The 25,495-nt window shown below is 33.4% G+C and overlaps 1 protein-coding gene across 1 annotated transcript; it reads right to left on the bottom strand.

Annotated features, from left to right (window-relative positions):
- Nucleotides 1-11,597: 11,597 nt before the first annotated feature.
- Nucleotides 11,598-12,174, bottom strand: LOC131028038 (major allergen Pru ar 1-like). Its single transcript, XM_057958155.1, has 2 exons — nt 11,994-12,174; nt 11,598-11,902 (listed from the first exon to the last, which is right to left on the bottom strand). Exons 1-2 carry the CDS (start codon nt 12,172-12,174, stop codon nt 11,598-11,600), a joined length of 486 nt encoding a protein of 161 aa, XP_057814138.1.
- Between the last annotated feature and the right edge of the window lie 13,321 nt (nt 12,175-25,495).

The raw sequence follows: 25,495 nt of genomic DNA on the forward strand, positions 1-25,495 counted from the left end.
AGAAGCAGACACCTATTTATCAACCACTGAACTTAACTTTATGCATTTTCATTTATGTTAATTTCTCCAAGGTATAACTAGTTTATCTGTGGATTTGATTATGAGGAATCAAGCAACTAAGGAAGCTATTCAAAGGTGTTATTAAAGACCACTCTCTATATTTTGCAATTCAAAATACTCACTTGAATGTCTATTTGTGTGTGCAAAATTTATAAAGCCTTCTAATTTTATTTTATTTTTCTCAAGTCAATGGTCATTAGTAAATTAGGGTTTTTTATTTCATAGTATTTAGTATAGTTTGATTTTAGATAATGAAATTGACCCTATTAGAAGTTTTAGAGATAAAATTTTTGGATTTCATCATTCTTTTAGCACATCTAAGAACATGCGGTTCTAATTAATATTCAGGTTATGACAAAAAAAAGTCCACCTATTTATTGACTACCAAATTTCTATGGTCTAATTGATTACATTAATCTCGAGTTTTATTAAATCCACCACATGATCCATCATTGTTCTTAGTTTAATTTAATTTGTATTGGTTTTTGATATCAATGAAACATAGATCTATTTTAGTTTGGTGAACTCAACTTATTTTAAATGCCCTAATATTTCACCTTAGGTATTATTCCTTTGACATTAAAGCTTAAAATTATTATTATTATTTTATTTTATTTCAAATACTATTAGTTACTTGATTCATAATTTTTTATACCTTCATATCTTGATTAGCATATAGGTTACATTTTTTAGGTAACCATTTCATGATTACCCATTGAAATTTGGTTTCTTTATATTTCATAGTTATAATTAATTCTCCTAAATCTTAATCTTTGCCTATATCCATGTATCTCTCATTGATTTCATATGTTCCTACATTTTTTGACATCTAGTCTATCCATCTATAACACTCTATTATTAGGTTCTACTCTGTATGGGGATACATTCTATATAGTGGTTCTATTAGTTTTGTGCTTTTTTCTATTAAAAAGGTTCTTAATCAAATAATCTATTTGAACTATTGTAAATCATGTAGAACATTTTAGATAGGGTAGATGAAGAAATGAACAAATAAATAATCTTAAATATGGTGTACTATAAATATCTTTTTGTAATATTCATGATAGACCTTAATTACTCATAAACTATTAAATCATGCTATGATGATGCATTATTATGAAAATAAACAGATATCTTCAAGGAATATGACTAGTGCTAATAATTTGAAGAATAAAAACTCAAAAATTTAATGTGAAACTACGATGAAAGCTCTAAAAAATATATAATAGATTTTAGAAACATCTCAAATAATTAACCATAATGAATGTGACCAATCTTATGTATGTACATCATTCATCATTTAAAGACTCCTACTTAGTTATTCATCTTAGGTGAATTTATACTTCTACTAAAGGATGAAAGATACTATGTTGAATGTAACAAGATCATGAAAAACTCAAGCTAAACTTTAATACTATTATTTACATATCAAAATAACATGCCCTTATGATAACATAACTCTAGGGTCGACAATTGATGGGCGGCGTGAGAGGGAGTGCATTTGCTAGGGTTTCTACAGGCAATGAGGTTGTAGGAGAGGATGAAGACGATGGGGATGGCACGACTAAGCCTCTGTGCCTTTCTTGTATCCCTCGTCGTGGAGGGGGGCATTCTGTGTGCCCTTTTTCTATGTTGGGGTTTCCTTTCCCTGTTGCAGTGGGTGCCTGTAGGTTGGTTTTCGCGGCCTAGGGCTCTTGTAACGCGAGTATCACTGGAGAATCAATTGTTGATGGTGTTGTCTTCCATGGGGGGGATAGTAGTGGAGATGAACGAGTGATTACCCACGGCCTCTGTTTGAGGAGATGTCTGTAGATGTGTTTTTGTCCTGTCGGTTCTCTTGGATATGCCACTTGCGAACCCTTGGTGACTCTTGGAATTTTTGGGGATTCCAATTTTGGTCCTCTCTTGCTCAACCTGTTTAGCGTTCCTCTGATCTTTCTTTCCCTTGCTGGTGTTTGAGGATGCTGAGCAGTGGTTACATTTTGGAATGTGCTAATCTAGTTCTGAAGATCGTTTCTTTTAGCTCTGCTCCTTCTTGGTTTGCTACACCCTCGGTGGTGGTTTGGTGGCCCCTTTCCCTTGGGGTTTCGAAGCCTTTTTTCAGTTTACTGATTGTGAGACTTGGTTGTTTATATTTCCCTTTGGTTTATGGCTATGGGCTCTGTTCCATGGTCTTGGCTTCGATCCATGCGTGTGATTCAGTCTAGTGGTATCTTCTAAATCCTTCTTTGTTCTTTTCTCTAGAGGCTTGCTTTGTCTCTTTGCAAATGGAGATTATTGTGAAGGTTCTCTCCATGAAGCTTGTGGAGGGAATATGCTTTCTGGGTTATGTTATGTTTCATGACCTTTGGAAATTGTTCTTCCTGAGGTTGTCTCTCTATGTCAGGTTACATCTTTCTCATCTGCTCGGTGTTGATAGGGGAGGTTGGTCTCATCCCATGGCTTCTATGGAGGTGAATCCTATCCCTATAGAGGTGGGGTGTCTTTTGCTTGCTTTGTTTTGGGAATGGTACGTTTTGCTTATGTTCTCTTTCTAGCTCCTTATTGAGGTGGTCCAATATCTCCTATTAAGGTGGGGATCTACTGGTGGGGGGAATGATAGCTGCTCCTTGTGGTGTTCTCTCAATGGTTGCTTCTAGGAGGCAAGGATGAGGTTTCTGTGGTTCACCCTTCTATGGATTTTCTTCTCCAATGCTCCTATAGAGGTGGGTTACTCTCCTATGGAAGTGGAGGAGAGTTATGATGGTGATGAGCTTCTTCGTTGTTGGGTGTTCCATCTACCTGGTGATCTTGTGCTGGATGTTTTGACTGTCATCTTGTTGTTGTTCTTCAAATGTTTGTTCCTAACTATGAAGGTTCTGGGTCCTTTGAAAACCCAAGAAGATTTTGGGATCCTTGTGAAAACCCTTGCTAGTCTTGGGGGCCTTGTGGTCACTCATGTTTATTTTCTTCCTGATTTGGGTCATTGTTGTGTTCCATTGAGTTGAATGCTTAATTGTTCATTGTAAAAGGATTTAGGGTCCTTTCAAAACCCTTCTTATCTAACCAAAAACATGCCCTTATGATAAAATATAGAAAATATTTGTCCAAAGAAATAAAAATTGAAGGAAAGGATAAAATTCTTTTTGGGTTTTTATATAATACGGTAAATCAAAATAATTTATTTTAACAATTCATTTTTCAAAAGTTATTTCCCATACATATGTTAGTTTATTTTATGATAAAATAAAAGGCTATATATGCCAATTCACATGAATATAAAATTCATCCAATGAGTTGAATAATATATTTTATATATTATTTTTTATCCATAAAATGGGTTGATCTCATTTTATGTATGTTTGTTCTACAATTATTAACATCGTAGCACCGTGTTCTAAATACCTATGATTTTGTGTTGGATTAATATGCTGAAGAGATTTTCTAATAAAATAAAAGAGAAGACCTATTATTTTAGGTTAAATATCATTGATTAATAGTTGAATTTATTAAATTTGAAGAGGTTCAGGAGGCCACAAACCAATTGTATAATTACTATCAAAGATTGCATAGTCCACAAGTTATTCATTCATATAGTAATAAGAAAGTTTAAAGGATGCACTCTTATAACTTATGCATCAAAAAAGAAAATCACAAAGTATCTTCCTAAGATTATTTTTTACTAATAACAAATTTTTTAGGTCTTACATCATGGAAATACTAGAGTTGAAATAATTGTTTTATATTCATCACAAAGCTGGTTTTGAGGGGACTCAAAACCCTATACATAAGAAAATCACTACCAAAAAAAGTACTTAGACATTTATAGCAACCTAGATAAAGTTGATTAGAAGAATCAAAATATTAGTAAATGATCTTCTCCAGAAAGAAGGTCAAAGCCATTAAACAACTTAGATTAAGATGAATTAGCCTAAAGTTCTCCTTGCCAAGAAAAGTCTCCATCTCAATAGGAGAGAAAGGAAAGGAGACAAGAAAAAGGATAGCAACAACAACCCTCTACAGCTAAACCAAATCTTGCCTACAAAATCAAACTCAACCTTCACTGGATACAACACCAGAAAAAACATAAGAAAAGGGTTTGCGTTGAAATAATTATTTCTATTGGTTTAGTAATTTAATATCTATGTAATAAATGCCAGTTTATGGTAGTGATATATTTTCTAGATAAAATATATTATATCGAGTTGGCTTCTCATTTGGTGGTAATTTATTGCATGAGAAGATCCTTTTTTTTGTGTCTATTAGAAAATTAGGATGTTCTTTTCTCTTGGGTGCACTTGATATATCTATATATTTTTTATGTTCTTTTGTGTATCAAAGGAACATTTGGTTGATATTATTGCATTTAGTAAAAGATGGATTATTTTCATAATAAAAGAGATCAAATTAAACAAAGTCAAAGGAGATGTGGATTTTTAAGGTCAATTATTTTCTCATGTACAAAATTGAGGAAATAATTAACATAGGTTAAGAAGATATGGACTTTTGAAGGAAATTTATTCTCTCACATTGAAAAAAATGGATATACACTTTATGTTATCTTATGTTGTGTATGTATTTTTAGGTTCTACAATGAGGAGATCTATCAATAGAGTAAGTTTGTTGTTTGTTAGTTGATCAAGAAGAATTGGTGAAGATGATACATGAATGTATGTAGATAGGTTATGTCCAACTCTTACGATTCTCCACCTTTGTTTATATTGATGTAATAAATGGAGAATATTGGTTTATCAAATCATAGTTTAGATTAGAATAAATTAGTTTATAAGTTATTTTTGAGATAAATATTTCCTATACATATGTTAGTTTATTTTACAAGAACATTAAAGGCTTTATAAGCTATCACACATGAATTTATAGTTCATCCAATAATATATTTGTTGTATTCTTATTTATTTTAAAAAATGGTTTGTTCTCATTTTATCTATATTGTCTCTTCCATTATTATTAATCATACTATTGATATGTATTTTTTTATCAAATTCTTTGAAATGGAGATAAATCAAAATACATATGATAGATGGATATATATAAATTCTTCCTCCACTTTTTTCATTTCTTCATACTAGAGTTGCATCAAATTACCTCTCAAATATTTCTCTTAAATATGTGAGAATACTTTATTGATAGAATATGGCAAAGCTAATCTGAAGTAGACGATTTCCATTTATGACCTTCTTAGACAATATGATTCTTAAAAAAAAAGGTTCCCATATGAGCACACATAAATTGGCAATTTTCCTATTTTATTAGAGGAAATATCAACACAAGACACTTCTCTTAAAATATTTTTAAATACATAAAATATATATATTTTATTTAAATAAACAAAATGGTGGGTATTGGTAAAATAATAATTTAGAACATACAATAATAACACTAATATTAAAAGCAAACAAGGCCCCCAACCCTAGTTAGCTTAAATTAAATTTTGATGGCTTAACTAAAGGGAAACCAAGTTGGTCAAGAGAGGGTTCCATGATAAGGAATGATAAAGGTAGGATGAGTTTAGATGATTCTATTAAGTTTGGTGTCTAGTCTTCTAATTGTACTAAGGTGGTTGTTGCTCACCTTGGTATTTTTCCGGTTAAAGATAAAGGTTATACAATTGTGTTTATAGAAGGTGATTTTAGAAACACCATCATGTTTTTAAATGTTCAAGACACAATGAGCTAATCCATATCTGGCCTCATTATTGAATCTCCCCTAAATATGATGATCCTTAAGAATTTATGGCTAATGCACAAGAAAGAAAACATGTGTGTTGCTACAACTCTAGTCCATCTAATCCTATTTCAACTTCCCCATGAACACCTAGCTATCCCTTCATGGAAGGCTATGGTTAACCACCCCAATCCTATTCATTCTCATTGATCATAGGTAGTATTGAAAGAATGGTTCCACAGTAGACTAGGTTGACACAAAGTTACTATTCAGTGGTTCATCATTCCTAGTGGTTGGCTGATTTTTTGGCTCCTTTTAATTTAGTGTAGTAGGAATGACATTGTCCTCAAGATATTTCTAGTTCAAATGTTCACATGATACATATTCAAATAATTTTGTCAAGACTTATAATTTATATTTGTGAGACACCATTCATCAGATTCCTCTTTTCTTTGATGAAGATGATCATTCTTTAGTTATCGCAAGGGAACACTCTGAATATCTTCATTATCAACATGTTTATTCCTAATAGTTTGAAATGATTGTTGATTTTTTTAGGATAATTTGGAGAAGTTCTTATTATCTTTATAGGAGGTATATTTTTCTTTAGATGATGTTTTATATCAGTTTCTAAAAGATCTTAGATTTTCATGTTCAATAGTGTGGCATATACCACTTGACTAGTGTGTGAAAACCTTTAGTATCAACATGGAGACACTTGAGTAGAGCTCAAAGAAATTCAACTTCATCTATATTCTCCCATATTCATTTAAATAATGGTAATACATCATATATACCATCTTGGTTTTATTTATACCTAAGGAGAGGAACATTGTTCAACAACATTGGATCATCTTCAACATCCAATGTCAATCATCTGAAATCATTACAAGAGACTATAAATTGAGGGTATCTCACATGCTATCTCCTTTTTTATTCCCTTATGGGGGGACCATTTCCTAACATGGGCATTTTTCAATCTCATTTTCTATTGAGAGTATTTTATTATGATCTACATTTTCGAGAAGAGTTTTTTTTCTCTAGGTTTTCTCATTGTTTTCATTTGTTAGAGATTGCATCGCATTGCATTTTTACATGTTTTTTAGCATGGACTCATAACAAGAACCCATATTACAAAGTTTTCATTTGTGTACATTTTCCATACATTGCACTTAAGGGGGAATGTTGTTGTGAAAGAGATATTTTGCCTGGCATGTTCATTAGCTAGGACACAAGTATACGTAGGGTATAAATGGGTCCTAGGAATCATTCTATAGGTCGTTGTTGTCATGTGATCTTATCTTATCAAATTTACATTTTTTTCCTAGGTTACTTAAAATTTATCCTATTAGCAGTCTCAAGTCACAATATTAAGACACGTGTCATAATCTTATGAAATCCTATGTTTACCTTGGTCTGTATGACCAAAGGGTCTAAGTTACAATGTTACTAGTCTCAAGTGATAATATTAGGACAAGTGTCATAATATTATGAAATCCTATGTTCACCTTGGCCTATATAACCAGAAGATCTTATACCGATTAATTATTATTTTATCAATCTATCATTTGCATCCTTTGATAAAATAAAATTATTCTTTCATAGTTTATTTTCCTATGCTTTCATAAATTTCCTAGATCTTGGGTGGCTATAAACTTCAAGAAATCATATATAGTATAGTGAATTATATACCAATTATTACACTATTAATTTGAAATCCTACATGATTCTACTCATTTATTTTTGTTGGAGAAATTATGAGCCCATGAATTTGCACACACTTCAATCGATCAAACATGAGACTATCCAACCACACCCGAGAATGTTGCAACTTGCGAAATGAAGATCAATGGATATTAAAGAAGAATAGGAAACAAGAAGAGGAAAAAGACTGATGGGAACAATAGAGCTCCAATCATTATTTCTATAAATATATATTCATATCTTATGTCTTTTATCGGAAAAAAATAATATTGATGTGCATGTTAATGACGAATATCTACAACAAGACTTGGATTATATATATATATATATATATATATATATATGCAACCATTCAAATATTATTTTGACATTCATATTTACATGTAATACTTTCAATATGAATTAACAATTAATTTTGTAGGTTGTTATCCTGATAACAACACAATAATTTCTACAAGTTTATACCAAATACTTTCAAGAATAGAAATGTCCCTCATACATTTCAAAAATGTTATTAGAAGTGGTTCAAAGGTTATGAAGTCAGACACAAAGGAAATTTTCCTCTTTGTAAGATTTTCATAATGAATACATGAAACAAAATTCACAAACTCATGCTAGATGTAATACATAGGAGAAAACCCAAAAAATTACGTTCTAGTCATATTATTATATCACATAACACATTAAATTATTTTAGAACCTTATACAATAAATAACAACTACATTTTAGTTCTAGGTCATTGGGAATATTAAGGTAAAAATTGTTTATTTGCCTCCATATGAAACTTGTTCCAACACATGCCATTGCTCATTTTTGTTTGACATTCACATTGAAAGAAGTTGTGCCCACTAAACGTGTATTGCAATAGAGCTACCCAACTTTCCTACCATCACAATTTATTTCATACATTTCATAGACAAGAACATAACATTGGTTGTTGTTTACATGGAGACCTACTTGAACTAAATTTCAATGGGATGCACACAATGCATATGAAAAATATAAAACAAGACATTTCACCAGTAATGTTTATGGTCCATAGATACATTTACACTAGCTAACAACAATTATACTACTCAAAATATTAAATAATATAAAATTTATAATGCAGATCCTTACATAATTTACATTGCATAACACTTTAACAATTTCAAATTTGGGCATTTATTTCAATAATGGCGAGTGGGAGTGGGAAGGGATGTAGGTGCAGGACTAGGGTTTCAGAGGAGGTTGTTGAAGACTCAGAAGATGGCGACAGCGATGGCACGTTTGTGCCTTGTTTCATTCTAGTCCACTCCTCCGCTTCTTGTTGTTTACTGGGTAGCCATGATAGCAGAACTGGAAGCAGTTATAGGACTGGATTCTAGTCTGATGGAGACTCGAGTCTGATGGAGACTCGGTGCAGTGGTTATTGTTCCTCTATGCGGGCCTGGTCGAGGGGGAGGCTTGGCGGTGGGAGATTTGGCCTTTTATGGCTTGCCCTCTACAACCCCTTTGCAGTTGTGGGTTCCTCATTGCCCCCCTCCCTCTTGGTCTAACCGTGACCTCTGGATGTGTCACTACCTCTATCCTGGTGGGGTGTGGGGGTGCGGTTCTCGGAGACAGATGGATCTACAAGGGCTTGGCCTTTGTTAGGGTTCCTGGGCTCTTCTCCCCCCTCGGGCTGTCTGTTTCCTTTGGAGAGGCTTTTTTCTTCGCAGCGGACCTTTGTTTCTCCATTTCCCCTCCTTTCTTATTCTATAGAGGTGAATACCATCTTGGTGGGGGGCAGGAGTGTCTGGTCAATCTTTTCAAGATGGATTTTTTTAAGGGGGTCTATTGCCTTGTTTTTGGAGGTTAGAAACTATTCTGCTTTCTTTACCAGAATGACTGTTCTTGACCACTCTAATCCTATGGAGGTGGATTTTCTAGTTGTGTTAGTTCATTTGGTTCTTATTTACTACAGGCCTCTATTTTTTGTGAAGGCTTCAGGAACCTTTTTTAATCTCAGATCTTCTATGTGTGGGTGTGGTTGTTATTTGCCCCCAGACCTTATGGTGTTGAATGGTGCTTGGAAGGCTCAGCTGGTGATTTGTATCTCTTTAGATCATATGGAGGTGGGTCCTTTTCCTATAGAGGTGGAAAAATGCTCTGACGGAGGGGAGATTATTTTCAGCTGGTTTTTCTCTGTTAGCTTTAACTTGTGGGTTTTGGGACCTTTCTAAAAACTCAATTTGCTGGTGGTTCTGGGAGCTTGCTCAAAACCCATTGTGGTTTGCAGGGGCCTTGATATACCCTCTTGTTGTGGGAGCCATGCAAAACCCAATCTCTTGAAGGTTAGGGGAGCCTTTCAAAACCCCTATGTCTCGATTCAGTTTTTAATGCTTCTTTTATGTAATCACTTTCGGCTGGATGCTAATAGTTTTCGAGGGCCCAACACAGACTGTAGTTGTTTTTGGTTAAGGGACGAAATAGCCTTTTGCTGCTTGATTTTTTTGAATATGGGTAGGGGATCCCAAATAATCTTTGATGTTTGGATGTGGGAGTCTATCAACTTCATCTAATGCTTTAAGTTGTGCTGCCAGCTGGTTTGGTGCTGGTTTTTTTTCTGTTTTTGGTTGTGCTAGCTTTTTGCTGGTTCTAGACAAATCTGTTGTTTTAGTCTACTGATCTTATTTGCCTATCTTTATGGCAGAAGTATCTTTGTAGGTTCCAGCTCCTGGGAAAATCTGAGGGTTTTGAGTCTCTTTAAAACCTGATGTACGGGGTTTCTGGTCCCCTCAAAACCTGTTTTCCCTTAATAACAAATAATGTCAAATTTGACTTTTGTCCATTTAAAAGCAATATAATTCTTAATATTATCCTTTAGTTTCATAGTATATGATTTAATATTGTGATGTTGTTATACTTATCTAGTTACATTGAAACAACTTTGTTAACTTGATTATATCTTAAGTTTATATCATGTTGGATCACATGCATACAATTGTGCATATGCGTTGTAGTTTCTAGGTTGGCCTATCTTTTGAAGGCATAAAAAATTAGGAAGAAGATAATTGCATATTTTTGTAGCAACTTGTGGGGAGAAACACGAAATGAATGAGAATGAATGTGGTGCTCTCAACCCATTAATTTGGATAAAGTAATGGTGAATATTTGTCTATTAATAGTTAATATATATTAATCCTTGCTATTATCTTTAACTTTTTTTTTTGATAAATAAGTTTTGAATTCTTTGTGTAGTAAGATATGTGGGGTTTTATTTGGCACCTCCTACATGTAGAACATGAAATGTGTGTACTACCCATACTAAAGGGTCATCAAATATTGTCTTATTGTATTTATTTTATTTAATTACACATAGGCTTACTCAAGCCTACTTAGTCGTTCATTTATGCTTGACACTTGTCCATGCAAGATGCCAAGTTGGCTAGAAATTGTTAGAGAGGTGTCGACTCAGTTTCAACACCTCACACTACCTTTGTGGTAGGCAACCTGCCACCACTCCATGTTTGAGGAGTCCTATCCTCATTTCATGGAGATTGGTTGCCTTTTCTGCTCCTTATTTATACATCCTCATAACCTAATACATTTGATTGATTTTGGTCATATTTGGTTAAACTTGTGCTTATTCTAATCTCTTTAATTCTTGAATTATTACATATTGCTTATGAAAAGATCGACATTGCCTCATGTATTGAGGGCTTATAGAAACTCGATCATAAATTTGGGATGTACAACGAAATAGAGTGTCCAATGATAGGAAATGGATCATTGATAATATATGGGAGAAAAATACTATACGTATAATTCCTTGAATAGACATTACTTACAAAAGAAAACAAAAGTTGAAACAAATTACTGATCCTATTTACCAAAGGAAAAATAAACAAATCATGTTTAAATATGGAACTAAAGATAAATTTCTAGTTAAATATTAAAGCCCATGGACATCGAAATATAACATCACAGTACAGCTTACAGTAATTACTTTCCTTGCAAGAAAGAAACCTTCGGTATGAAAACTCTCCCCATCGAGAGAAGAAGCCCAATGTGAAACTAGACCGGTGATACAGTGCATAACGGAGAAGCACTTCATGTATTATTCGGCGAAAATAGTTGAAGACAGAAGTAAGCCACATAAATGAAGCAGGTCTACCGCTGACCATTATTGAAGAGGCGAAGTACGTCATGCGTTATATAAAGTGGGGTTAGAGATAACATATGCTTCCATCTTTTTAAACAAAGCGGTGAGCTGGGCTTTCATCGCCTCAAGTTTTGCTTCCTCTTGAGGAACGCCAGGGAGAGTGTCAAAGTTGCAGATATGACTCACAACGCTTCCACCCCCTGCTTTTGGACTCACCTTCAGTGTGAACTGAGCAGATGCCAAATTCTTTCCCAGCTCTCCTCCCTCTATGTCGGTGTAGGTGTAAATTAACTTCTCTTCGTCAACAACGTCCACCCGCTCCTTCACATAGACAAACTCCGTCGCGCCTGTACTAACACATTCATATCAAACTCAAAATATATCCTTTTTAAGTAAAAGTTTGTAATGGTAACTAAGGAATAGAAGTCGTATAGATACCAGGGGTGAAGTTGATTTGCTTGATGCTGCCGACCCCCCCATTGCCCTCAAGAAATGTGACTCCTGCACAAAGCTCTGGTATCTCCCTGGCAATGAGATCATGATCTTTCACCAGTGCATTCCACAATCTCTTTGGCGCCACTTCAGACTCAGTTTGTATGGTTACTGTTCCAGCCACCATCTTCTCTTATATCTAGTAATTCACACTAAACTTCTTATGGCTATTCAAACAGTTTGTGTGTTGGGAACATGGATTAGTAGGTATTTATATATGTAATAAGGGGTACTAGTCATTTGGTTAATACGAATATGAAGATGGATATGCTTGGTTGATTTAGGTCGACAAAACTTGGGAATCGTACGCGACTCCTTTTCTCCGGTTTGATATTCTAAACCCAGAATATCTTGTCGTCATGTCAAGCCAGCCATGACAAGACGAATCTAAGCCGGTACATCATTTTCGTTTACTTATTTGTATCGACGGATCTATCCCTATCATCTCGCCTGATCCAAATCCTATAGGTAATATCACCATAGTTACATTTCCGAGGCATTATCATAGTTGTTTATGACTAAAAGAATTGATCAAGTCTTAATCGACGAGATCTTTTTTCACAAAAAATAGTCTATATTAATGCATTCTACAAACTTGGAGGGAAAGAACTGATTTTGAGTCCTTGTATTTTGCCTTAAAATTGAATAGCATATCGGTGACTCATAACAAGTATATCTGTAGCATGTTTCTACATGAGGTCGGCATATTCTTTGAATTTAGTACAATTTTACTATATAATCTTAATTAGTTGAAATTATAAGGTATTATCTTTCAAAAAAAAGTATTTTGATTCTAAAAGTTCAATTTTAAGATATATTTTGTCATATTTTTTATAATTCATGAAAATATTTGCATTGGAATGGTAAAAGATTTAAATTGTTTAAGATATTATATGTACACAATAATTCTATTTAATTATTTACTAGCGTAGTTATCTTTAGAGAAATATATGTAAAGTATGCTGATAGATATCTTTGATTGAATCTTAAATTTTACATAAGTGTACACAATTCTAATTGAATTATAACTCTTTTTAAATAATAAGCTTAAGTGAAAAAAATTAGACTGTCTATTAATTAAACTATATTTGATGTGAGTACTATATAAATGAAAAGATTGGTAGTGTTTCTAGAAATGGTAATTGTATTGAATTCATAACTATGTTTTTTAGATTACATCATTTTTTCTTCTTGCAATTTATTTTTCATTCTTCATTGTTAGGGTTAGGATTTAATTGAGTTTCATTTTCAATATACATCAAGACTGATCATAATGATGGTGAATCTAAAAAATTATTCAACATGGGAATAGATTTTGGAAAGACAAACACTCTAAACATTAGATTAGATATGCTTGATAATGATACTATTATTGTCAATATTATTCTATAATTAGTATACTAATATAATATTAATAAATTATCCCTCATTAAGAGCTTAATAACGTTTAGGGTCAAATTAGGGTTAGGTTCAAAGTTAGGGTTCACTTTGGTTTATTGTTAGGGTTAGGGTTCAAATTGTTTTAGGGTTAGGATTAGGATTCAATTTGTTGTAGGTTTAAAATTCAACTTTGTTTAAGGTAAGTGTTTATTTTGGTTTAATATAAGGGTAAGAGTTCAAATTAGTTTAATATTCAATTGGGTTTTGGGTTTAGGTTTAGGTTTAATTCGATTTAAATTTAGGACTACGGTTCAATTTGGCTTAGTTTTTGGTTTAGGGTAGAATTTGACTTAGGGGTTAGGGTACCATCTAGTTTAATATTCAATTACGATTAGGCTTAGAGTTCAATTTGGTTTAGGGTTCAAATAGATTTACAATTAGCATTCACTTTGGTTTTAGGTTAGGATTTATTTTATTTCAGCATTAGGGGTACAGTTCAATCTAGTTTAGATTTGAATTGGCTTTAAAATTAGGGTTCAAATTTACTTAGAGTTAGAGTTATTCTTCAATTTGGATTAGGGTTCAATTAGTTTATGACTATTGGAGTTCAATTTGGTTTATGGTTAGGGTGTATTTTATTTTAGTGTACAATTTGGTATAGGTTTTGTGGTATAGGGTTAGGGTTCAATTTGGTTTAGTGTTCAATTACATTTACAGTTAACATTCAATATGGTTTACTATGGGGGTTCAATTTGTTTTATGAATCTTTAAAAAATATATTTTTATTAAAAAACTCAATTTTAAGATATTTTTTGTCATATTTTTATAACTCATGAAAATATTTGCATTCAAATGGTAAAAGATTTAAGTTTTTTAAGATATTTTATGTAAAAAATAATTCTATTTAATTATTTATTATAGAATATTTGGGGAATATTCATGATATATTTATTAAGAAAATAATCAAAGTATAATGTTACTTCATCTGAAACAATAATTGTACAATTGATTTATATATTTATTATTTGCTCTAATTTGTTTCATTAGTCTATCCAACGATCTAACAAAGAGGATTTCTTGTTACTCAAAGGTGTTAGTGAACATCCACCAACCTGTATTTTGCATGTCCAAAAGTAAAGTGAACATCTAATTCTCACTACAAATATTTAATAGCACTTTGGATCAAGTCCATGTTGCCTAATTCAATCTTTATGTAATTAAATAGAGTTAATCATATTTTATCTAATCCATCTAGTTTGAATTTAGAGTACTAGATTACTCATCCCTAAATTTTTAGAATAGCTCAATTTCAATTTTTTCACTTCCCAACACATCAGAGAAAATTCAATTTTGATCTATATTAGAAAATTATGTTCAAAATAGTTGGCACTTCTTTATCAACCACCAAATTCAACTATCTACATTCATTTATGTTTATTTCTCTAAGGTATTAATACTTCATTTAATGATTTTATTATGGGGAATCATGGAACTAAGAAACTACTCAAAGATGCTAGTAAAGACAACTACCTCTATTTGGTATTTCAAAATATCAACTTGAATTTTTAATTATGGTTACCAAATTTATATAGCCTTGTAGTTAAATTTTATTTTGCTCGAGCTAATTATCATGTAGTAACTTAGGGTTTTTATGTCAGATTTTTCAATTTAGTTTAATTTTAGATGATGAAATTTTTCCTCTTATAATTAGGATAATAAAATAATTGAGATTTTATCATTCTTTCATCACATCAAAAAACATGTAGTTCTAGTTAACATTTGAGTTGTGATCAAAATAATCTACACCTATTTATCGTCTACCAAATTGTTATGACTTAATCAATTACATTAATCTAAAGTTTTATCAAATCTACCACATGATCTATCATATGTCTAAATTAATTCAATTGTACTATATTGGTTTCCATATGGATAGAACATAAATTTAGTAAATAAAATTATTTAATTTTTTTTAATTTCAGTGAAATCAACCTATTCTAAATGTCTTGATATTTCACCTCAAGGATTATCATTTTGATATTAAAGTGGAAATTAATATTTATTTGTTTATTTCAAATACTATTAATTATTTGACTCATCCTTTTTATTCATTACTCATTATTACTGTAGCATCCTAAATTGTACTCCCTTTACAATTTTTACCACATTTGTGCTGTCACCTTAAATAGGACCTAATTATGCTCTTCTTTTCATATTTATCATTAAATCCACTTTACACATCACCCTGCCCATATATTTTGGTGCCTCATTGGGCAAGACTAGGGTGCCATGCCATAGTCCTCCCAATTAGGACCCAAATTTGGGCCTCCCGATGATCATAAAAAATGAGCAGTAAATATAGCTTTGTGTCTGCTCATGTCAAAAAATCAGTTTGCTATTCGATGGGAAAGTATAAAAAGAGTTCTACCTCTCACATTTGATCATCCACACATATCAAATTCAATTTGACATCAAGAAATCAAGTATTCAAGTTCAAGCAAGAAAACAATCAATCTTCATTCAAGCATTAGAGTAGAGATAAAACCAAGATTCAAGAATTGGAGTTGACATTCATGTTCTATGTTATTGAAGACTTATGTTGGAAACAAGGCAAAAAACTGAGAGGGGGGTGGATCAATTTTCTCAAAATCATTACTTAAGTCAAACACAATTTTTGATTTGATAATTAATGATAAAAGCATAAATAAACACCACATCAGTAACACACATAACACCAAGATTTTTGATGTGGAAAACCCGATTAAGGGAAAAACTACGATGTGAACCTACATACAATGAGATAATACCTTGTTACGAGTAAGTATAAATATTACAATGGGGAATGCACATGTATCGAGGCACACTACCTAGAGCTCATTGCTCAAAAATCACAAAGGGCTAGAACCCAGGGAGGACTCACTGTCTTACAACAACATTTAGATTACACCTAGAAGATCAAGAACTGAGAAAATAGCATTTCCTAATGCTTGGTTAAAGTTCTAGTTAGCCACATATACTACTCTTTCATGCTTCTTCAGACTTCTTCTCACTTCTTTAGTGCTTCCAAAAGATTGAAGCATTATTCACACAACACACACATCCACAACATCATATTTAAATTAATTTATACATATCATCAACCTATCTTTCAAGGTCGGCTCAACACACATCACAAATTATAAAATATAACCATACACACTACATTGACATATTTTAAAGTGGAAAATTGGATCCTAGTGGTTCCCCACCTAGGAGAGAGAAAGGAAACCACTAGGATGATTTTCACTTGGGAGATACTTTACATTCAAAAGAGGGGCTTCAATCCACTGTATCCAAATTCAAGAGGAATAAGGATGTTAATGCCAAGTGGATTCCAAGGATTGGAATATAATTTGCCCTCTTTTGTAAAGAGATATGTTTACTTAGTGACTATGCAAAAAATAAAGACAAAATGGGTAAAATAAGGAGCTATCGATTCAAGATCGCGCTATAACTTCGGATATGAGATATTTACACTGATATAGATCTACCCTGAAAATTTGGAGAAAAGTCGTCGGGGCCAGGTTGAAGTTGCACATAGTCCTCCGAAAAATCTGCGTGCTGAAAACAGTTTTTCTGTCTCTGAAAATGAAACCGAAACTTGCAATTACAGCTACACAGCTGCAACCTACACACAGAAAATAAGAGAATAATGGTTTTGGATAGGGGTTTGCCTTAGTCAAACCTCGGTTGAGGAATCAATCTTCAAGTAAAGTAATTGCAAATGCTTAAATGTGAATAATGGAAATGTATACCTTATAGATTTTCAATTTGTTGATGATGGTTGCTTTGCATCTTAAATGTAATCACAAGTGTTGTATGAAATGGAATGTAAAATGACAAAAACCTAACACACACACATGCTTGCAAATGAATTTTTTAATGTTTCTCCAATGGATGAATGAAGAAGACACATGAAGAAGAAGACTTGATGGATGCTTGAAGACTTGAATGCTTGATGATGATAAGAAAGGCCTCCTCCAGAATTTCACTTATTCTTGTATTTCAAAATGAGAGGACTAAATCCCTTTTTATACTAGCTTAAGAATTAATTTTCATCTCACTGAAGGCTAACATAGAGAGATTTCAATCCCGAAGAGAAAACTAGGTTCAAGGGCAGGATGGACCCATCTTAGGGGCACCTTAAGAGGGAAGACATGGGCACCATGCCCCTTTCCAAGGGGGACATGGGTGCCATGCCCTTGTCCAAGGGGGACAAGGGTGCCACACCCCTATCCTACTCTATTTATGGGCCTAGACAGGGTCACAAGGTGATATCAGGACTAAAATAGGAGGACATTTGGAATGATGATGTAGAGAGGGGTCCCAATTGGATAGGAAGATGTATTTGCAAAGGTGAGGGTTAAAAATGTAGTCAAAATTGCAAGGGTTGCAATTTTATGATGCTACATTTAGGCCCCACTTTAGCAGGAGTATGGCTTATTCCAATACTGTTAGTAAAGTAGAAGAGAGAGAGAGAGAGAGAGATATAAAGATGAAAAATGCGGAGCAAGATCACAAGGAGTATAAGATGTCACTAATCTCGAGGAACCAAGCCCCCAATATCAATATCTTAAATCACTCAAACATTATGCAAGAGCACACAAAACAAAAAAAAAGAAAAAGACAAACAAAATAGGATAAAGAATGAAAGACACATGATAAAAACAAAAACACAAGACCACAAATCAACTAGCCGAAGAGACCTTGATACTCAAATGCATCAACAACTAATTGAAACATAAAGACAAATGCCATCACATAAAAGAGAAAATATCACATCATCCATGAACCACACATAGTAATGCTATGAGTTCATGAGAGGAAGAAGAGAGAGAACATGAATACACACTTTGGTGATCCATGAGAAGAAAGTCGAACAAAACGAACCATGGAAATATCACCCCTAGAATTAGGCGATCCATGGAGAAAAGAGGACATGGAAAAATAGCCCCCATATTTTGTTTAGGTGATCCAGGTAAGGTAGGAGGGTGACAACACCATTAGTTCCACTCAACCTTGTGCGCGTGTGTGTAAGTTAGGTTCAAAGCACTTCATAGGAGTCTATGGCCGAGTATGATACAACCTGTATATAATGTATAGTACAAATGTCAAGAAAGTTGCAATATCTCTCTCTAAGAGGCTGCTCTCTAGTTCCGAGAATATTTCACTGTATAAAAGAAAAGTGGTGACATCTCCCTCTAAGAGGCTACCCTCTAGTTTCAAGAATAACCCATTGTATAGAATAAAAGTGGCGACATCTTGCTCTGAGAATGACCCACTGTATAAGAGAAAAGTAGTGACATATGGTTCTGAAAATTCAACCCACTGTATAAGAGAAAAGTGGCGACATCTTGTTTTGAGAATGACCCACTGTATAAGAGAAAAGTGGTGACATCTCATTTTGAGAATGACCCACTGTATAAGTGAAAAGTGGTGAGATCTCATTCTGAGAATGACCCACTCTACAAGAGATACAATGCACGAAAGAAATATAATACAAAAGGTGTAGTGTGGGTGCGCCCCCTTAAAATATCAACATATTTTAATGTTGATATCTTAAGGAAAGTAGAAAAAGGATACCTACCTTCAACACAAAGAAGATACCCATTATGCAACAATGTCATAAATCCAAACAAGAGAGGAAATACTCATCAAGCAAGGATAAGATATCTGAATAGAGATATCTTGTTGTAAGTGTAAAGGAGATCCTTGGAGGAGAAGAGATATTTTATCAAAAGACATCTAACCTAAGAGGAGTTATCCTAGACAAATTTAACTTCTTCTAGAACAAAGCGTAGAAGAGAACAAGAATTCAATCCTTCCTCCTATTGCTAGGTGAAAGGGATTCTTGATGAAGCATGATTCACTTTTATCCCGATGGGGATGGGTGAATTTATTATAGGTGTACATAACTAGGTATGAAAGAGGTTGTTGTCAAGGACTTACACCTCTTGTATAAGAGAGAACCCTTGAGAAACAACAACAATTTCACACAAGGAATGACATCAAGTAATAAAACTCACACCGTCCGCAAAATAGGAAACAGTGGATCCTTAGAGAGAGAGAGAGATCATTTCCCACCTAGTGTAGGGACAATGAGAAGAGCTTACACAATCTTCTAGAGAGAGATTAAACATAAGAAAATGTATAATAAATGCATGCAAGAAAATACATTAGTATATGTAAAATACATGTCTTAGGAAGTGGTAATCTTCTAAGAGAAGAGAGAAAGAGAATCACATATTCCCCAAGGTGGATTAGTCATAAGAACGTACCATTGTAAGAAATGATAATCATATATGAAAAATGCAACCCCTAAAGAAAATAATGATAAATGAGATAGAAAGAAAAAGAAAGGATCGAAATCCTTGCCCCCCAAGTGAGAAGAACAAGGAGAAGCATTACACATCTTCTAATGGTGATTATTTTCAAGTGATATGACTTCCTAATGGAACAAATCCTCTCAAGGAAGGGACATGTACTTCACAAGAGATCATTCCATGCTAGGGACATATCGTACTTGTTAATAACTGAAACCATAGAAGAGGTAAGTTTTCCAAGGGAATAAAGGCAAGAGAAGAAGTGGATTACTCATTAAAGATGCTCCCCTCCAAGCAAACAGGAAAACCAAAGAACAATTATATGATCACATATGAATAACTCTATGCAAGAAAGGAGATCTAAAAAATGCACAAAGATAGAGATAAATCCATGGAAAGAAGAAGAAAAGTAAACTTCATGTTGCCACCGCAAGGTGTTTAAAATTGAAATAGTACCATCACAAATGATAGTGAGCTTCCAATTAAGTTTGCTAGTTATGTCATAAGGTGAAGAGCACTATGAAGGGAAAAGAAGTGCTAAGGCACTATGTTTTGCCAAGAAAGACAACCAGATCTATTGTAAGGCAAATTCGTGCAAGATTATATTGCTTTTGAACAAATTTCTTAAATGTGTGACATTTCCCAAGAAAATATGAATATGAATCATGAAAAATAAAATATTCATCACCTTTCACTTTCTTAAGATTGTTGTTTTATTGTTTAGGAGGAAAGGAAATGTTCTTATCATATTTCAATCTCCAATAGATTCTTGTAGCTAGTCTTTCAGGATGATAAATGTGTTTTAATTCATTTTCTGGACATGGAGGAGAAGAAATATTAGAAGAAGAAGGATCATTATCCATGATTCTAATTTTGCCATTGTCTATGCCTTCTTGAATAGATTTCTGAAAATCAGGGCAATCGTCAACATTGTGATCGTGTGTTTGATGAAATGAGCAAAAAAGGACGTTTTGAAGAAGAAGCATTCTTGCGGGTGTTTTTGATTTGTTTCCTTTGGAGATGTTTTAAAAAAATTTGGAGTCTAAGGAGTTCATCCATGGGAGAGGAGTCTCATTTCCTAGACCTTCTGTAGTAGGTTGTGTCAGAGGGTTTATAGGGACACGAATTCCTTGTGCAAATTTCTCAAGTCTTTGTCCTCTAAAACCTTGTTTTGTTATTATATGAAAGCCACGACTATAAGAATGTTATAAATGAGTACGTGGGTGAATAAGATCATGAATTTCTTTGAAATCTGATGTGTGAGGAGTTATAAAATGATTTGTAGATGAAGAAGGAATATCATGTGAAAGGATAGTTTTCCTTCCTTTATCAAGCTTATCCTTTTTGGGAGATTGGGAATGAACATCTTCATCATCTAAAGGCTCATTTTTACTTATTTTGATATGAGGGGAAAGATCTTGAATAAAATGCACAACACCATCCTTTCTATATATATTTTGATGTTGAAGATAGGCTCTAGGAGAATAAGGAGGGTCTAAAGATGTAAAAATGTTAATAGTTTGATGTTGCCCCCCCTTGCTCAAGGTTATCTATATGAGAAGACAATGGGCCCATGTTGCTTTCCAATGCTTGTTCCCTTTTAAAAATATCATTGGTTGAAACATTAGCTCTCATCTTATTACTAGGAGAAGTACCAGTATTAGGATCTCTAAGATTGGGACCTACAAAATCCTTAAGGTTATTAACATATGAAATGCATTTTATTAATAACACCACCATAATGCAACATAAATGATACATGGAATCTTTTGAGATCAAATTGAAAAGGAAAGGAATTTGAAATCCTAACAACACAATATGACCAAGTGCTATGAAGGAAACGAAGCAACAAGAAATGAAAGAAGACATTATCCAACACATGATTGTAACAAATATATGTTAAAAACAATGTAATCATATGTGAAATAGAAAATAAATCTAGTTCGTTGATTGCAATTGAAAGTCTCTTAATTAAAATATTAGAAAAGAAGATCTAAAATTAGCACCTTTTTATGAAAATTAATTTAAAAGTTAAGAATGTTGAAATTTGAATTTGTTTTCGACCTTAAGAAGTGTTAAAATTGATAAAGTATGCCAATTTCCTAGATTCAAGCAAAAAAACCCAGTCAATTCCGACTCCCAAAATTTTAGGAAAAAGTTAGGGACTGGGTGCAAAGTGTACCCGATCCGACCAACTTTTTTTGAAATTTCCAGGGATTAAATTATGATTTTATTGCAGAATCCAAAAAAATAACTGATTTGAGAATGTCTAGAGTGGTCAAATTAGCATTCAAAGGTCGAAATAGGAGATTCTTGGAAATTAGGGCTTTGTTTTTTAACCACTTAATTTGCAGAGTCAAAAGACAGATTTGAATCACAATTTTGAAATAGAAATCAGATCTAAAATAAGCAACTAAAATGCTACACTTCACAAGCTTAATTTTCTTTAAATGAAAAATTAGGGTTTTTATACAATTAGCCTCTAAAATTTGCAAAAAGATTGAACTTGGAAATGAAAATTTGAAATTCAAATTGTAATTATTCAAATCTATCAATAAGAGGGAGGACAGGGATGCCACACCCCTATCCTGCCCTATTTTGGGGCCTGGACAAGGTCACAAGGTGATACCAGGGCTACAACAGGAGGAAATTTGGAATAATGGTGTAGAGAGGGGTCCCAATTGGATAGGAAGTTGCAATTGCAAAGGTGAGGGCCTAAAATGTGGTCGAATTCCAAGGGTTGTAATTTTATGATGCTACACATATGCAGACCAAAACAATGTCAGGTAAGACACATTATGGACCTAAATCAACACCTCAAACATGAAACACCTCCAAGAATTGTGCATCAAAGATCGGCAACATGCTATAATCATCATGTTGGTCAAGAACATGAAGAACACCACTGGATCAAGGGAAATAATCAATAACCCACACAACGATGAATGCAAACCACCAACAGAAATAGGACATGATCTAGAAACATCCACAAGAATCATGAATTACCATAGGAGCAACCACAACAACACAACTTATTAGAATCTCCATCATCAATATACGAAACTTCAAGAACACTAACTGCAATGACTATCAAATTGAAAGATTCACTTGTGAACCTCCAAATCATGAACCATCTGAATTCAGGATATACCAAAATTTCCCAAACACTCTACAAAATCTGCAAACCAATATATTGCAATGTGAAGCAATACAAAGTAAAATCTAGAACACTAATCAACACCGAACAACTAAAAAGCCAACCACAATACCGAATCTCATAACTTGATCAAATCTCCTTGCAAACCACTTTAACTTAAGCTAAACCAACTAGAGATACTTATCTCAAAACCCTTTAATCCACAATACACTAGCCAAACCAACTCACTTAATCTGATTGCAACACTACAACACACAAAGGAATATGTTGAGAGCAATGAAAACACATCATTCAGCCAATCTAAACACGCCTTTGCATATTATCTCCAACAATCTAAAACAACTTCATGAAACCCTAATTCTATGCGGAGACAAAAAAAACTTCATAAGGAGGCATACCATTTGTGTTTCAATCACATCTCCCTCAAGAGGAGAACATTTCTATTACTGCAATTAAATCAGATTTTATTTCTATTTCATGGTTAACTCCAAAACTGGGATTTGACCTAAGGCAAACCCTATTCCCAACCTATTTCCATTTTATAGAGTGTACAAGAACAAGAACAAAGCTGTAATCTTTAGGATAAGATTTATTTGCGAAGACAAATCGATCCCCCATTAGAGTGCAAAAAGTTGGGAGGACAAGAGCGACCGTCACACTAGTCCTAAGAAATTAGGAGCTCTTTATAAGAACAGGTCCGAATCCTCTTACAACCCTTAGATCCAGGTTCATGGCTCAATTGAACGACTGTAGCTTGTTTTTTTTGCTCTTTTACATCAATTCTAGCACATTTACCCTAAATTTAAAAAATTCAATAAATCAATTCAACCTAAGGGAATGAAGAGGATAATCGAACAACTTTTGGAATTAGATCAACATTTAGACCTATTAGGTTTAGATCTATCTAATTCCTTTCTTTCCCTAATGCATTTCTCCCTAAGTAAAAATTGGTGGTTTTCATACATCTAACGGTGGAAACCCTAATTTTTCACTAGTTATAGTTACATATTTTGATTAGAATATGGGTTATCATTTTAAGATATCTAGTTGATAATTACCCTTTGAAAATTGCATGCTTCATATTTAATCATTTATCATTGCTTCTCCTAAATATTTACGACTTCCTCTTTTCATGGATCTCTCGTTGATTCCATATGCCTCTCCATTTGGTGAAACATAGTCCATTCATCTATAATACTCTAGCATCATGTTTTGCCCTTGATGGGATACATTCTATATAGGGGTTCTATCATTTTTTCCTTTTCTATTGAAAATATTGTCAATAATAATTCATTTGGACTTCTGAAAATCATGTATTGTAGTTTATATAGGTTAGATAAAAAAACAAACAAATGATTGATCTTGTTGGTGTAAATAATTATTCATCATGGATATTATTACACCTTACTTAAGTTTACTTAGGATAATGCATTTCATAGTAGTTTGAGTATGAGACACTTGGATGTTTGTGCCACATTGGGATAGTGTGTGTAGGAGAATTTCCACCTTTTATGGTGTGATCTTGTTGTTACACTTCACATTTAGTGGGTGATCCACCTCATGTGGAATATTATATTGTTTCTCCTATCTACCCACACCTATTTCCTACCTACCCTTGTTTCTTATTGAGCCACATGTCATGTTTGTGCGCTCACATATCCATATAGTCTTTCCTATATAAGCAAGCTCATATTCATTGTATGGAACAACGATTGATGATCCAGTTGATCAGTGTTTTCATCTTGATAGAATACAGTTTATTTCTATCATATATTTTGTCTCTTATTTGTGCTTTCCATTGCTTCTTGATCTTGGCAAAATCTCACATGGTATCAGAGCTGGTCCATGTCTCACATGGTATCAAAGCCATTAGAGTGTCATTGGTTTGCTAATTGAGAGAAATTTGATGCTATTTGGGGTTGTGTATTGTGGAGTTTTCTATTGCGGGTTATTATTGAAGCTTGATGGGTCAAATCTGAGGTTATCATTGGATTGAGGAGGTCCAAGAAAGTCAGTTTTGCCTTTTGTTTCATCCAAATCGGACTTCGGAGGCCAAATCTAGAGGCATTTGAAGTTTGACGCTGCAGCGGAAATTTTCTAGAAATTATAATTTTGCAGACAATTTTCAAATAGTGATATCTCACTCATCTAGACTCGTTTGTTCGAGCAATTTTTTTTTTTTTTTGGGGTAGAATTTCGTGATCTGTACAGTAGTCTACGAGTTTTCTGATTTTGGGATACAGGTTTTTCAGAAATCGTGAAATCCTGACTTTTACAACTTTGGTGGCTTCGTTTGGGCTCATATGTACTCATTTTCAGGCGCCATTTTTTTGAAAGTGCATATTTTTTCATCTACTTTCATAATCTGCCATTTGTTTGCAATGATTTTAAGTAGAAATTGTACTTTCAGTATTTAGCCATTTTTAGCATATTTGGTACTTGCATTTTGCTTGGATCTCAATTTAGATCACTAGCAGTATGTGTTGAAGTCTCTTAGATCTCATTTTGAGAAGTTGTAATTTTAAATCAGAAGTCCACTTTGCCTTGTT

Source organism: Cryptomeria japonica, chromosome 2 (genome assembly GCF_030272615.1).
Source record: "Cryptomeria japonica chromosome 2, Sugi_1.0, whole genome shotgun sequence".
Taxonomy (NCBI): domain Eukaryota; kingdom Viridiplantae; phylum Streptophyta; class Pinopsida; order Cupressales; family Cupressaceae; genus Cryptomeria; species Cryptomeria japonica.